The sequence below is a fragment of the Varroa jacobsoni genome, unplaced genomic scaffold, assembly GCF_002532875.2.
Source record: "Varroa jacobsoni isolate VJ856 unplaced genomic scaffold, vjacob_1.0 scaffold_502, whole genome shotgun sequence".
Classification (NCBI taxonomy): Eukaryota; Metazoa; Arthropoda; class Arachnida; order Mesostigmata; family Varroidae; genus Varroa; species Varroa jacobsoni.
In genome coordinates, this window is record NW_019213404.1 from 203087 (window position 1) to 220422 (window position 17336).

Here is a 17336-nt window from a genome sequence, read left to right on the forward strand (position 1 = left end):
AAAGGGAATAGTTTCTCGTCCTGATTTTGATGAGATTGAACATATTCTTCATTAGTCGAGACGCTAATGAAATGGATATAACCGGTCGGGAGAACGGTCTATAGAAATTCGCGCAAGCTGGAGCGGATGTTTGCATTCGGTGAGCCATGTTTACTTATTATTTTTGACGGTTTCCTAACTTCTTTAGCCTTGATAGTTCCTATAAGTGATATAGAACCGTTTACCGTTGGGAAAAAGCGGACGTAAAAATAAAAATTAGAAAATAGATACGCTTGTTAGTTCTAAGTACGACTGATACGCCAATTGTGGCTGGGTTACTGAGCCGATAGGCGCTCACTTTTTACGTAGATAAGATCATTGTCAGTTTTTTTTTCACTGTGTGTTTTACCCTAACACTTTCTTAGTGGCAAAAATGGTTGTATTTACATTATGGTACTAGAATTTCTATAGACACGCCCTTGGCAGCTTGTGGCCATCAACCAGAATACCACTGTTAGGACTACTCGAAGCCTGCAATAAAAATTCATCTAGATCGTATCCTAACGAGTAAAAGGCTGATTAGCTCAACTGCTCGTTGGCGTCTTTCACCATTTTTGTTTGAATATTGCGACCGTAGCAAAAGATTAAACAAATGACGGAGATATACCGACTGAATGGGTGGCGTCGGTGCACTGAAGTGTTCCCTTTTGTATTGCTGCTTTGCCCCGCTCGGTTCCGATGGGGCATTGCCATCATCAGCCATAGACGTATAGAGGTAAATACGTTTGGTCGATCTAGTGATACCTCTCTTACTTTTCGCGAAGTTGCATTCGTTAAGTCTATAGAAATTAATAGCAGTGAATCGTTCCGCTGACGCTGTTTCGATGATATACTAACTGGGGTCATAAAAGCATGGTAGAAAACTTGAAATTGAAACTTTATAGGTATTTGCCTGCGCGGCAAAACATTCACAAAAATTGGAACACATATAAAATGATCGTAAGAAAATTTTATATTTACTAGTCGTTAAGATTTCTCTATATTGAACAAAGGCGACTAGCTTTACTAATGCAGTTATGCTGCAGCCATATATTGACCCAATCAGCTAGTAGATTAGTAGCATTCAATCAAATCAGTAGAATTGGACTCAAACGCTTTTGTTGCTACCTATTTTTCTATTATTCTTCACTAACCTCGCGAAGTAACCGTGAGACTTGGTGATAGTTTCCCACTAAAACCTTCTTGCGGCTAAACATTAACGTCTCACGCTATTCTTTTTTATCTGTGACGTCAAACGTCGCACGATCCTATGTTACCAAACCGAGTTCAAGTACACCTACGCATGTGGGCGTATGACAATAATAGCAAGGTGCTTGAGATTATCTCAGGGAATCGTAGCGGCGCCCATAAATCACAGTGTGTCAGTTTAGCGGATGTAACACTTGCCCCCACAGAAATAAATAAAAATAGGTATGGCTGCTTCCGTACTCTAATAAATATACTATACCTAGATATGGTTTCGTGCAGCCGCCGAGTCTCGTGATAACTGTTCAACAAACTTGAGACGTAGCAAATTATGGGCGACAACGACGTGGATAGAGATAGATTTTTTTTTTTTGAAACAAGTGCAGCCTTCAAAACGCGTGATCAAAGTTGTAAGTTATATATATATAGTTTGGTTTCTTTAATTTAAGGTTGACCTTGATATTTCTGCATATATAAATTGTGCTTCTATTTCAGAGAAGTTGGGTCCATTCGAAGTTGACCTCGACAAATTACTCCGTTCGTACATACGGTTTTGGTTAGATCGTCAAACTTTACTAACTATTTAGGAGCTGTCTCCAGAAACGACGATACGATGGCGCTCATTTAATTCAAACGTCCAGACAATAATTGTTAAAAGTTTTGCGAGAAATTTGTCCGTAAGTATTTAGTTTATTGGGAGTAATGCTCATAATAACGCAGTCTTCTGCTGACAGCTGGTGCCTAATGTCATACTGTCCTTTTTCTGTAGTCTCAAATAGGAAGAGTTTTAAACTTTTAATTTTCGAATTTGAGCCGACTTCTGTAAACGGTTTGCCACTTCACTATCGATAACTTTAAAGTTTGTTTCCCCTCTGGCTTTTGAGGGATTCTCTCATTTTCCACACTTCTACTATGGAGGACAACGAATTTCGATGATCTAAATAGGCGATGATGGTCGACCAGCGTAAATATGCAAGGCATATCTGGGCCTGTAGAATTCAACCGAACAGTATAAGTCATCTTAGGTCGTTAGCTTACTCAAAGGCTTGAAAAAATGGCCTATGACATTAATAGAGATTCTTGAAAATGTTGCCTTAGGACAAGTTATATGTAGGTGCTTTTTTACCAAGGAGAGTAGATAATGGCTTATATGAATAATTATCTGGTCTCTCTAATTGTGAATGTAGGCTAATATTGTAAGAAAAATGTTTAAGTTCTCCAAAAAATCAACGAGTCACTCATATGGCATTTTACCCAAAAACGCTCTAAAGGCCTCTCATTAATGGAAACTAGCAAAGGAAGACTGGTGCTTCAAGTTCCGTCAACGGTACAAATACATAGGATATAATTTGTAACGAACGGCCTTTTTCTCGATTCTCTAAAGGACAATGATTTTCAGCGGTAATGTTCATGAAAAAAAAAAAAGCAAAAAATATATTCTCTGTATACTAAACGTATTAAAGATTAGCATAATGGAGACGAGTGGGAATTATACTATAATACGTAAAATTAGTTGGTTTCTTGACTGGAAGGATGCTGTAACAAAAGAAAGTCACAGCATGACCACAGCAGTTGGTACATATATATACGTTCGTTAAGTTCTCACTGACGCTGACCTGGGGAAATCTATGCTACATCTCGGCGACTTTTACGTCCGATAACAGCTCAGCCTGATTTGTATCCATTAATTTTCTGTAGCAATTGCTTGCTAGCGCGTCCGGCTAACTGGGAAACGTTCTTACAAACAGTTAAATCCCTCGGCGGTATCGCCAAATGCGTAGGTACGCATATATTATGTTGCGATGTGTACTGTCATAGCACCGACATTGGTCTACTATGTAACCATTATCTAAAAAATGAAAAACACAGGTCATGGCCGAAAATAACAAAATTGCGCTTACTATATTGACAACCGTGAACAACTGGACTATCTAAGTGGCCCGTCAGTTCACTCCAGCTTTGTCTGATCTGCTTCCAGCAGATCTTTAGGAACGTGGCATATTTGTTTACGCAAGATGTTTTCGAAGAGCAATATGTGGCGGTATTCTTGACATTTTTGCTCGATCACAGTATTGTGCAGCGGCGGTGCTTGCTCGAACCGAGCTGCCATTTGCTGCCCACTCTCTTGGAGAGTGTAACCGATATTTTCGTTTATATACGCATGGTAGGCCTTAGACCTCAGCGATCCATCAGCGGGTCGAGAAACTCGTCATTTCAATAGCCAAGGCAGAGTCTGCAATGGCCTCTCTGAAGCACGACGGCCACATTCCTTCTCTACGAATCTGAGTACGAGTTTGTTATCTCTTGTTGCTAGTGGACCTGTCGTTGCTGATACTGATGCTACCACAGCCTCTGCCTGAGGAACAACTGCTTATTGCCCTCATAGACGCACTTAGCTTATTCTTCTGCCGCCACCATCATTTCTCCTATTCCTCTACTACTTCTATTTTAACATTTGTTATAGTGCTACTACTACTAGCAGGGGCTGCCAGCCTTCCTAGTATATCTATTCTTCGACTGGAGTAGTCCAGGCCATAGACACTGATGTCGGCTGCAGCTAATGCTGGCGTTATTATCTTCGCCGCTTCAACTGGCGAATCTAATAAAGCTAGTAGTAGAAGACTGACTAAACATTACTGCTGCGGCGGGCTGTGATTTCATATCTCCATTATTTTCTGTTCATTTCTATCGAAGCCCACATCTCCCTCGAGACCGTCTACTGGTGTCTCTAGTATTACTAAAGCGCACACCCGAAATGCTGCCCCTTTTTTGATTTCTTGTTTTTACAATTTGGACTTCGCCGTTGCCAGCGAGTGCGAGTTCGCCTGTGCGACGCGCCTGCTCCACCTCTGTGTCTCATTTCGTACCACTTATTGTTGCAGGGCCATCGTTTCGCTGTCCGTCGATAGCTTCCGTTCGGGACAGCGGATAGAACAGGGAACGTAGAAAAACAAGTATCGGGCTTGGGAATGCGGTATGTTTGTGCGACCCCGACACCAAGGAGTGGACTGTAACATACAGCGCTGATATCTGATAAGCGTAAGACAAGCCATTACTAACACTGCCGGTCCTGATGTTCCTAGTGTAGTAGGATTGACAGCCGGCATTGACTTGGTAAAGCTATACGCCACAAGTTTCATTGGCCAGTAGAATAGCTGGTCTGACCAGCCTACAAACAGCAGTTTCCCGCCAGTGTCGCTCTCAACATCGCCAGCGTAGAGCTCAGCGAAGCCACTGATTAAGCTGGTGGCAACAATACCACTAAGCGGGTAAACGACGAGGCGTCTATCCGGAAAGCCAAGCTGTCGTCCGTACAGGGAGTATGGCTGATGGGGTGCCTGAGAGCCTCTACTGGTCTTCACGGTTCTGCCAGATTCAGCCCCGTCAATCTAGTCCGGTGAAACGCAAAGATGTTATAGTCCAGCCAATAAAGCATGAGAGGATAGAAGACTTACCACACAGCTGCTATTTGCATTGGGGCCTTGCTACACGAAGGCATTTCGAGGAATGAGCACGGTACCTCCGAACGCATAGCGGGATGTTGAATCTGCGTGGTGCGAGTAACCTGCACGATGAGTGCACCAATTAGCGGAGCGCCATTGAGTTGACATTTCTCTATGTTTCGAGTTTCACGTCCGGTATGGCCGTTAGGCATTCCATCAGTCGACTGGTTCCCAACGCGAAACGCAGTCTGTCTCTGCTCGGGTTCGAACCTACAAGTAGGAAAACTCACCCAGCTCTCACGGGAACACGTTGACGGACCTAACGGAGCGCTCGTAGTAGTTAGAAAAGCACAGTACGAGAGCGTGCACCAGATGCCGTAGCTTATCCAGTTCCCGAGTTTCGTACTAGTTCTACAATATATAATAAGTACAATTAAGTTTGCCGAAAGGGGCAACGGTATGGCTGACGGCCAATGTATTATCAACATCGTAAGCCACAATTGGTAGGGCAAGAATGGTAAAAGATAGGACAGATTGGCGAGGTCAAGCAGTGTTGAATAAAGGACAACTGAATGGTAATGAATTGTTATTGACTGTAGAAAAGAAAGGGTAGATTGTAGCTGACATCCCGATAAATATCTTTATGAAAGATGAGATCTGGATAAGTCTGACCTGTAAAATACCTAAAAAGCTTCACAAGAGCTCTCTATTAAAGGTAATTAATTGTGTGTATGTTGGTGTTTATTAACGACACGTATTACCTGATAACTATTAGTCTACAAATGCACGATACGAATACAGTGCGCGAGTATACGAAAACACCGTTGTTGCGACAATGTGTTTCTACGCGAATCAGCCGAGCAGATTTCGTTTGATCAGGCCAAAAACCGTCACCCACTCCGTTCCATATATTCAAAATTATGCCATAGGTAATATTCATTTACTGCATGAATACTGATATTGAGTGATTTCTGCCTGTGCTAGAAGAACTTCGTTATCAGTAGAGCCATAAAGATACTGCGCAATGACATTGTAAGGGAACTAGTATTATATACGCTCTCTCGATCAGAATGTTTTTTCCTACTAAGCAGATTTTTCCTACTAACTATTAAGCATGTTCGTCTTCCATATAGTAGGCTCTCACAAACGAATTCGACGGATTTTTTATGAAAAACTTTTGAACTACGCTGTTACCGCTAGCGAACGAAACTTAGCTGGCAAATATTTCAATCTTGTGGGCGGAAACCCGTTGAGTGTGCCCCAGAAGAAATAGGTCTAGAAGGAACTAGAAAAGTCTAGAAGGTCTAGAGAATATCTTTTTCTTTCTTTCTTTCTTCTCGAAAATCAGTTCTTAATGATCAGTGATTGTTTCTCGGGGGCCACGACATTGTCCCGATGAAGAAGTCACGTAAGGAGATCTTAAGCAAGAAACAGGGTACGCGAGTGGCGTAAACATTTCAAGAATGGAGATTAAGGCTAGCCCAGAGGCGATCAGACGTCGAGGCTTGAAGGACGAGAACGCATTGGTGGTCGGGGAGGCCTTTTAAGAAAACGACGTTTCGAGTTTAAGGGCTTCACATGCAACCTATTACAGAATAATAACCCAAACAAATGTGGAAACTACGTAAAACTGAGTCCCGATCAGTTAGAAATGCGTATGGTGTATTACACATGCGATTCCGCATAGAACTTGAGTCAACAAAGAACTTGCATACTGCCGCGATAGAAGAGGCATGGTTCGACCTACCTTGCCATCATCTGAACAGAAATCGAGTTTCAGGTATGTTCGGATGCTAGGTAATAGTAGTACTTATAAATGGACACCAGGGACATCTTCTATTATGAGGTACTGGTTGAAAACCTGCATTTCAAGTTTCTCAAGAGACCCGTGGGCCATTAATACTGTAATCAAAAGTCTGCTTACTTGATGACAATGGCAGACTTCATCGCTACGCTTTAATTACTTTCTGGATTGAACAAGGAATATTCAATGTTGGCTTCAAAGAACTTATTTTTCCGATTTAAGTCCTTGTAGGGTACTTTCTGTGCCCTAAAAAGGGCAACGGGTAGGCCAGCATATCCCACTATCGACTTACCCCCAAGAAACTATAGATAAAGAAAAGTATATATATAAAAAAAAAAAACTTCCGCAGTCAGAACTTCAAATCGGTTCGCCTTGGATTCGCAAAATGGACTCGCCTGTATTAGCTATATATATGCAAGTTGCTTAACTTACAGATGTAATCGTCTACTAATGATTACTCGATTATAAAATCGAGGCTCACAACTGTCATCTATACTTAATGAAGTTACTCTGCCTCCACGTCGATAAATGGCTTAGAATATTCTACAATTGATTTGCGTTACCCGGGCGAGTCGCTAATTAGGTTAGGAATCCATCAAAAAACTCGAAAGTGTGTTTGACCGTATTTTCGTCAGCATAGATACCCCTTTCTAAGCTTGCTGATCAATCCTATGTCCGTATATTGCTATTCGACGCAACGGTTGGAAACGAATAAACACGATATATTCTAATCTTATATATTTTAAGAGTACCGTTGCGGACTTTTCGGTATTCGTAGAAAGGCGTGCCGTTCACACGTAATAATAACAGACTGCCGCACTATTATCGAAAACCGTATTTTGTTCAACTTAGAGCTTTCTCTCTCATTGAATGTATGAGCTATGATATTTAAATCCCTAACATTTTCGTAAAGTTGCGACTAAGTAACCAATATCAGCCGTCTCGCAATTGGTCGTATACGTAATTCTTCACATTGATCATCTATCGAATAAGATAAAACAGAGGCAATCAAAAATAGATACTAGTAGATTCTCGGAAAGGTCTTTCTTGGGGACGCATTGCTATGCATATTCTTCTAATATCAACCTGACGTCCCTCGGTGTGAGTATATTTTTTGAAGGCCTAATAACGGAACGGTACATTGTGAGCAAATAGGTGAACAGGGGCTAAGGACACCAAAAGGACAGACATTTAACGCACAAGCGCAAATACATACTATAAAAGCTGATGTGTCCCTATCAAACAAGAGCTCCGGCGTCGAACTTCTGTCCTCTTATAGAGGGAGGTATTAAAACCGTGACCATTGCAATTGACTGCATTTGTCTGACCTAATACTATTGTTGATATTGTTGACTGTTATGTTCGTTATATCCATTGGCTACGCTATACTATTGTACAATTGAATATAAGTTCCGAACATTGAATATACAGTATATTACTGTACATTGAAGATTGCTGAGAAGAAAAAATCGATATATATATTTTTTTCAAAAATAGACTTTAAAATCGAACTGTTCGAAAAATATGGCCTTAAGGCCAATAACACGCGTTTGTATCCAGGCGTCATTTATTGCCATGTCCCTATGATGCTCACTCATCGGCTGACGGTTATTTCTTTTTACTGATGTAAAACGCTTGTCACCGTTTGTGGCGTCTAGGGTATTTCCCAGTTAGACACAAACGTTACAATATCCTGCTTAAGTGCGCTACTACCGTCAGTATCACTAGTGTGATAAAGCCAATTTTGTCGTTGTCCTACCGCTGCTTTTTCCCGGTATTAGTCCAGCCATTTTTCCCAGTACTAATTGTTTCGAACTGACAACTGTCTAAGATTCCGACAGAAACCCTGTTGGGCTCCATCCTATCCCGGCAAAAGCGACGAAGGCCATTTTCCGCGGCTGCTCATACAGAGACTGACGTTACAGATGTTAGTAAGCTGATAGCATTTACCGATTGGTCTTTCGTAGCGTTCGCCTACACATGAACTATTCGTATTCTTTCGGTGTATCAGGCCGTACTAGAACACATTTCCAAGAGAAGAGCAGTGGAATAATCCCATCGGAAGGCAACGACCGTGGTCCAAGGACAACTTTCAGCCATTGTAACGGCTTACTGATCACCAACTCCACGCGTTTCACAACAGAAATAATGTGAGCAATGCCTATCCGTTCGTCCGACCGATAATAACCGAGTGAGCGGACGCAACATATAACTAGGAGTACTTTGCCGGATCCAGTGTACATCGTCTGTGTCCGATAACCGAAATCGAAACGTATAATATATGCATGTACACAAACAACGTCAGAATATTATAAAACTATACGTGACGTAAACGTGTGGAATGGGCGAACCCGAATATACGTTGAAAGCCTATGAGAACTGAAATATTTCTTAGGGATTGTGCGGTGTCGTATGCTCTGAACAACCAATAAAGTAAAATATATTCTGTGAGAATTATAGAGTTGCAAAATTGAACTTAAAAGCAAGTTCGACCTTAAATAGACTTGGACTATGTGTCTGAGGTACGTAGAGCATCGATACAATGTTCCAAAGTGAAAGAGTTCGACAAAGGCAACACGATAGCCGTGAAGGAAGACCTGGCGAACGAGGCTTTTTTGAAATAACTTAACCACTTTAGCGCCTGGCCAGTGTTATATAACTGTAAACAGATCGGCACTAAGGTGATAAAAAGCAATTAACCTGATATAACAAAGCCACAAATATAAACATAAGTTGGATTTATGTTGTGTGTTTATCAAACGATACAATCTAGCGGGCTTAAATTTCCTGAGCTGATTTGCGATTTTACCTGTGATCAGACATATATTGATTTTCGCTATTTTAATTATTGTAACTTTCTAACTGCGGAATAGGCATTGAGGTTGTTTATACGGCATTTACATTTACGGCCAGCACTTAGTAACAAGGAGAAATAATGTTTATAAGTAAAGTAACCCGTACTGGCATCCTTTTTGCCAGACAAACGACCGCTCTGAGCAAAGCTAAGTTCCGGCAGAGCCCGTTATCTGGGTACAACTCTTGCGTTGCTCGCCTGTATCGTGTGTTTGGTCAAAGTTGGAACTTACCGAAATTGCACGTCGAGTTTGCTATCCTGTGTCTCAAAATAGTCGAACCAAGTGTTGAGAATATTGAGTGGTAGCCAACTTAGAATGAAGACGACGGTAATGGCGACTAGTAGTTTGTTCGTTCGTTGAACTCGTTGCCGTTCGCGAAGCAACTTTTCTTCGAGTTGAGCTTGACAGCCCCCTCTGGCCATCATCCGGTCCCGTAATTTTCGACAGATCGAAGCGTAAGCCGCAGATACAATGCCGATGGGTAGCATGTACTGTAGAACCATAGTAAATAGCGAATAAAAAAACCTGCAACGAAAACAATAGAATAACTAGGTTGGTCAATACTGTCTGCTATTAACGTTCCTATGGAGTATGTATCGAGCCTAGAAGCAAACTTCTTAACGACCAACATCATAAGTACATACCATAGTTCATTATGTAGACTACAGTAAATTAGTATTTCGATATTGGGTTAACCTACGGGTAGAATGTATTTCTGAAATTCTATTACTCGGCTACGATTCATGCTACTTGTTAGTAATTGTAAACAGTGAGAGACGCCTAGGCTAGAAGAAGGTTTCTGGTTCGAAAAACCAAAGGGGCTTGAGAATTTAAAGGAGGCTGGATCCGAACAGAAAATCCAAGCCCTCACCCCGCTAAAAAAAGAGTGCATTTAAGTATGATTTTTATGAACGCAGGTTTGATGAAGTCGATTTACTAAGTTCATGCGTTAATTTCCATAAAGGTCTCGTAACTATGTTTCTAGGTTATAATTGGCTTCTTTCCTTATAGCGCACTGCAGTCGAGGGCACAATTGTTATGTAGTATTTCTAAATCAAGCAATTCATACATCTCCGAAAGGATTCTACTTCAAACAAAATGCACCTCCTGGTGGTGGTAGTCAAAATGTGACATTTACAGGATACCTCAGGCTGTGCATACATATTTCTCGATGAGCTAGAGCCGATTGATGCCCAAGAATGGATTACCTCAGCTGTCGTCATCGCTCGTAAAAGTTTAAAATAAATTTGTTTGTCACTTCGCCCTGTCTGTGACCAATTCTTCTAAGAAAAAAAAATACACTTTTTCCGAAAATAGTAGTCCAGTCGTTCGGTGGCTAAACGACGTCAGTAATACTCTAGAATCTTCTCGGCCCACTCCTGAACGGATAGAAAATGGATTTGGTGTTACAGTTGCCCCTATCTAGTCTACGAATGCTGGGCATTCGCTGCAAACGCGACACTGCTCGAAATTTCCTTCTAATCTGCGTTTGCCAATTGTATATAGTGTCCCTCTTTATATAGAATGCAGTCGCGTATCGATGCCTGGATGATGAATACGATCAAAGGCAATTGCGCAACCATATTTGCTAATGTGTGAATGGAAACATAAATTTCGGTTTCAAGCCATGGCGTCTCTGTATTTCCGGAGCATATGCCATTTCTACAACTCTTTGCAGCACTTGATAGACCTAGAGTGTTGCCTCCTTTGCAAGGACATATAGTATTGAATGCCTGCGGTGGAATAAGTGCAATGTCCGATAATTTTTGTGGGAGGGCATATTGACGAGAGTCGTAAAACCTGCCGTTCTCACCCGATGTTCTGTGATGAGCAGAAAACGATATTAGCTAACTATGATCTTTCGTTCAGGCAGCAAGATGTTTTTCTGCAAAGGGAAGGCTATGTATTCCAGATGGCATATATTAGGGGCAAATACCATTGCAAAGCTAACAGTGCATATCAGTCATATGGGTATCTAGAGGGCTAAGCCAGCGAAAAAAAGGTGAATCTGAATTCATTGATTCAGAGTGTAGGAAACTTTCGAATAAATTGATCCAATTAACTTCGTTTAAGCGGGCTGATGTACCTATGGACTGCGCGATTGTGGGAACAGTTACAAGGTCGATGTTGTGTGCTTGTTTACCTTAGACGACATTTCCCTGCGACCGATTTTTACTTTATTTTTCAGCTATATTGCGAAGACGTTTGCCACAGGAAAAGTTCTACGATTCCAGACGAGGTCGTGTAAAGCACTGAAATGTTAGGTCTTGAATTGAACACTACAAACTGAAAGTAGTTAGGCGTCGAAGGAACGAATTAGCCTGTTTATAAGTATATTCATGTATAAGCGTAATATTAACTGATTGAAAATATCATTAAAAAGTTGTTGCGCTATAAAGAGTCGAAAAGACTAAATCATGTGGAAAGCAGGCTTGCTTTTTCTCGAAGTAGATAGAAGCCTTGGAATAACGAATTGGCACTCAACTGGTCGATAAGTCGACTAGGAGCAAACTTGAAAACTCACCGTAAACGTCTCCCTACAAAAATAAAGTTACCTTAAAGTTTCATTGGGATTGATCTGGGGGTTAAAGATTTTCACATGTAATTCAGTCATCAAAGAGTTTTCCTTTTAGCACAGAGTGCACTTACTTTGCGTCCTTTTTACTTATCTCTAAGAAACAAATTACTTGGCTCGAGTTCCTCTGCTAAGGTGGCGCACTTGAATAGACAGGTGTATGATAATGGAGCATTTCGAGCAGGTACCGAAACGCATGGAAAGGTTCTTGAAAAGTACGATTGTAACGTAGTTTTGCCAACTGCTTTAATCTAACTAGTCACATAGACAATTGTTAATGATCTTTGGAACAAAACTTCTAAGGTGCTCTTACAATGACTCGATAGTAACAATGACAACAAAGACACAGTACGGATTCGTCATTACCTAAAAGCAGTCAGAGCATTTTCAAGTTTAGCTTTTGGCGCCTACTAAACATCTGTGTTTTCGAATCATACAGCTTATATTTACTTTGTTAGAGCCATTTATTTGGTTAGACAATAATTTGAACTTCTAGTATCTTCCCTTAACTTCTGTGTCGGCTGACACACCATGTTGGTATATGTCGACGCGGCAACACATTTTTCGAGGTCTACAGTTACGCTAGTCCATCCGTTCCAACAGAAATCTAGGTTAAGATTTGAGACGGACATCTATAGCCCGACGCGTGTATACAGACGTCACTTGCTTTTCAAGGCTAGCAACTTTAGTGTTGATCGACTCTAAAATATGTGAGGACTTTTTAATAGATATTTTGCATAATTTAGATATCTAAAGAAAAAGATATTAATGGTACAGTACAGCGCATGAGCTATGATTCTACCGGAGTCGATATTATCTCAATTTTATAGACCTGCTTTTCTGCTAAGAGCATTCATTTCAGCATCCTCATCGAATCATGGATTTCTATATATGGCAACTTAATCCAAGATTCAACGTTTTTCAACTATTTAAACGTAGACGCCCTGTTATCGTAATAGGTTCAACGGCTGCGTAATGTTCTTCTCTGTTGCGCACCCTATTTTTGTACTGAAATCCACAAGACCGCTAGTACCTCCCGGATACATACCTCACTCAGCCTTTAAATTACTCTACTCAGTCCTATCAGCACTCTGTCCAAGTCTGGAATCGCATCCGCAATGCGTATACTCTCTTAGACAGGCAATCATTTACTAAACTGAATATAGATGATTTCCCCACCCCGTCACTGTCATAGCCAACATTGACAACCTTATGCGAGTTCCGGAGCCTTGAAATAGGCCGAAACCAAGCGACGGCTTGTATGCATATTTGCATCACACCCGTCTTATACCCTCCTGCACCTCTACACATGTCCCGTGTCCATGCCGTTTACAAACTGCTGTCGCCACTTATATCTACCACTAATATCGGACTTGGAAATGGCAATTTTGCGCCTCCGTCCTTCCTTAGTTCCTTAGAGGCTTTGAGAGGACAAAGGGCCCTGAAGGGTAATGACAGTGAGTAGCGCCAAGGTCGTTTATCCACCATCTCGCAAGAAAAGGCCCCTTTCTCTCCATGGAGAGTTAGAGGCACAAGGCTAGTCTAGGCCGCAAGCTCGTGTGCTGTTTCACCTATCAGCGATTCGCCTTTCGGCAGTAGCTGCTGTATTCTTATATAGTTGAATCTATGGAACAGAAGGCCCTTCGGCTACGGCCCGAGCACAAAGACAATCAGATCTTCGCAGAATAAGTGAGCAGACGATGGTGGAAGCAGAACTTGTTTAGCTGTGACAACAGTCCAATGAAGCGCAATAATTTTCGGACTCGCTTCGGTGCCCTCCACGTCCACTAAGAGATAGTTTGACCACCAAAGGCGCGAGCATGCACCCATTTACACAGTTATTATATCGCCTGAGTGATTTTCCTTATGCACATATATGGCAAATATTTTTGTAATTGCTATATCAAATGACTTTCACCGTCCTTAGGCTATACGACTCTGAAATATTCCTAGTGCCTTTTTCAGATAATACTGATATTACCTAAACCAACAAAGATCATAAGCGCAGTATCGTACTTGGGCCTGAAATCAGGTGGTCTTTGTCGTATCGCTGATGACGATCGTGCCGATCGATAGTTTTTGCATTCCTTTACGGATATTTTATGTGGTGAAATTTGTCTGAAATCTTAAGAAATTCGACAAATTTCAATAGTTTTTGTAGGCGTGGGGTTACCTAGGACAGTTATTTTCAAACACGGAGGAAACCGAGTAATTGGATAGACTTGCTAAGTCAGCTGCTTCTATCTTTTATTGTTTTTATTAACAGAACGTCGATGCTCAGCATAGATTCTCAATACGAAAGTTTTCCTTTCTTTTAAACGTTCATATCATACAATCTTTGAAACCATAGAAAACTGAATATCCATTTACTAGCTATATAAGGCTTTTTGTGCGTGTGGTAAACGTACCTATTTGCCGCCTACGTTGTAGTAAATGAAAAGTTTCCAGTTAGTAGTAGAATCAGCTCTGTCCATTGAAAGGGTCCACATGGTTATGAAAGTTTGTATGTTCAACGTGTTTCAACGCAGTGGTAGCTAATAACATGTAAAAAAAAAAGAGTACGCGTAGCTCTAACAGTAGCTGAGGATTTGCTCTCTAAAATAAGAATGAGTTAGCAACCACAAGATAAGAGTGCATCGAACTTCCTACTGATGATACTATAACCTAAGTTGTGGCACCCGTATTCACGATACAATGCTTACTTGTATTCACTTTAGAAACTTAGATGCATTCTAGTTTGACGGAATTCAACTGCGTCGATTACTACTCTTCTAAGCTGAAATGAAACTGGGACATTTTCGAAACATTAACTCTATTCGTATAAATTTCATGGCCCTTTTAAGCAAGCGTAGTTATACAGCCCAAGCGTTATACGCAGATAAGTTCCTTTGTACGGATTCCATGTTCGCAGCCCGCATCGATATTTTGAAGCTTCATCCGATCTTCAAACCATGACTTTAGTCTAGCATCATGTTGAGATTCGTATAACATAGCTTCTGAAATCATTATTGACTACATCGGGAGTCTCCGTGATGCTGCAACAGCAACCCATTTGTCCCATTAACTTAGGGGCATTTGATGTAGCCCAGTTCTGAAAACAGCAGCGACAAATGATGCCAAAGCCTTCTGCTATTTGCGACATGACAAACGGATGGACTGTTAGGTTTCGAAAACGAAAGAACGGCCACATTGCTGCAAGAGGCCAACGAAGTTATAGGTGTTGGGATACAGTGCGTCTGGGGAATCCGGGGGATGGCCGTAGCCACTCGATCTACCACGTCTGCTGTCGGCTTGAAGTACTATTAACTGAAGATACGCACTCACAGAGAGTGAAGCCTAAAATAAGATATTTCACTCGGTGTTAGAGCCCATGGTGCCAGTTTGATCTGGTCTGAGTGAGCTATTTGAAGTGTCAACCCCTGACTGAAAAAGAAAGTCCGAAATCGGAGGTAAGTATACCTTGTTGTGTGCTGGGAAAGGTCAGCCCTCTAAAGCAACGCGTAACTAAAGCAGTATCGAACATAAAACTGGAAACGCTTGCTGTTGACGAAAAACCTGCTTAAAGCTCCTTTTTTCAGCTTAATCCTTGTGCATTTCTCAGAAAAGGTCAATACAGCACATGAATAGGCACTCCTTGGAAATTTTATTGGGCAGTAACAAAATCTTAGCCATTTTCCAAGTGGAGCAGTCTGAGAACAGCAAGGTAGCCAGGGCGAGTGACGTCCGAGAAATGAACGCAACATTTTCTCCTAAATTGTCAGAGGAGGGATCTATGCCCGCTTGTGCCTAATTCTACATATATATATATATATATTTCTGGTATAAACCCTTGTTTTTTCTGCTTTAACTACAAAATACCTCCCCAGCTTGAGTAGCCATTATAACAGAAGCCGCATTTATGACATTAGCTACAGTGACCAATAGCTTTAGTATATGAAAAAAACATAATCAGCTTAAAGAAGTGGCAGCATGGTTACGCTGCGAGACACGTTGAGGATTCAGGGAATCGAGTCAAGGTAAGCGGTTAAGAGATTTGAAAAAGCGTACTGTTGTGAGTGAGACTTGTAGTTGTGGGAAAACCTCAAGCGAACGACGTGGAAAGAAATTTACAGCATTTTACGTCCAGCCAGTCATCCAGTAGACTACCCTAAATGTCATACAAAAAACTACCAGTATGTACGAGACTAGAATTTACTTTGCGAACAGATGCAAGTTAGTTGATGTTCGCTGAGTTTTATGCCCTATCTTTGGGGGTTCAGTATTGCACCATCTGCGTAATCGAACAACGACTCGAGTTCTTCGCCTTTTTTTTCTGCTGCTTGTTTTTCCTTCTCGAATACGAACCTACCGCCTGGTACTTCTATCTATACGCTTATTTAATTTGGTGTATTAGCACATTTAACAAGAGCAGGAGCAGAGCTAGGAGAGAGGCTCGCCATAAAAATCTCCTCGAACTCCTGCGTGCCCCATCGTGCCGGGTGGCGGACTGAATGGATCTTGAGAAATAAACACCGTTGAGTTCTTAAAGGAAAGCAACTCTTTTCTTCCCCAATTTAACAAAAAGTTTCTCCTATTATCCGGTAAAATAAAAAAACCAGGCTAAGGGAAAGTTAACGTCCATCCCCGAGGGCTTCCTTTCCCCAGATCTTCTGTTTGTCATCCGTAACTATTTATCTCGACAGTGGGTAGTTCTCTCTTCATGCATTTGTGTGTCGGCAACATTATCGAAAGGTTAAAGAAGAACATGAAAAAAAAGACGTTTCCGTTTAGGCTGTTCGGTTTTAAGTAGTATGTTTTGTTCTTTAAATTAGTGTAGCCAATGCTGACACATGAATTGATATGAATGGATCATATATAAGCGTATGTATAGCAAGTGTATGTGTATAGAAGCATCGTTAAATAGTGTTCTTCTTCATAACAACGCATACATTTACAAATGTCGCAACGCAACGCAAAAGGTCATTTGTCCTCGGCTGTCGCGACGGTCTCAGCAATCAGCGTACTTAAGTTTGTATTTAGTTTCATTAATCATCGTTGTGGTGCCTGCTCTCGGCTTTAACACATTTCTTTGCGAGGCAACTTCTTGCCGGCGAATATTTCTTCAACATTTCTCATGTCTTCATCAACAGTCGACCCCATCAACACCCTGCCTTCCCTAACCCAACTTTGGTTGGTTCTGTCTTTGGATTTGACGCTAGTGCACTTGAAAGAATAGAGTAATTTATCTTGAACGGGCCGACTGACACAGGTCAGTCCGGCTACGTGTGCCTTCCACCCAAAAATATCTATTTACAAATCAATTTGTACATGTCAATGATGTTTTACAATAGCAGTCAAAGTATGTCTAAGGAAATATCATTGGAAAGCTTTAATGAAGTTGTATAGTCAAGTGTACCCTACGCATAGGCTTCTCGGTTTAGTTCCCAGAAAACGCG

At 41.3% G+C, this 17336-nt stretch overlaps 1 protein-coding gene across 2 annotated transcripts in view; it reads right to left on the bottom strand.

Annotated features, from left to right (window-relative positions):
• LOC111260988 (neuropeptide F receptor) overlaps positions 1 to 17336 on the bottom strand; it is a 76309-nt gene that overhangs the window by 9206 nt on the left and 49767 nt on the right. For both annotated transcript variants that reach the window (XM_022834126.2, XM_086968527.1), the window contains one exon: positions 9558 to 9851. In XM_022834126.2, coding sequence (XP_022689861.1) covers positions 9558 to 9851 — 294 coding nt within the window. The remainder of the gene's footprint in view (positions 1 to 9557; positions 9852 to 17336) is intronic.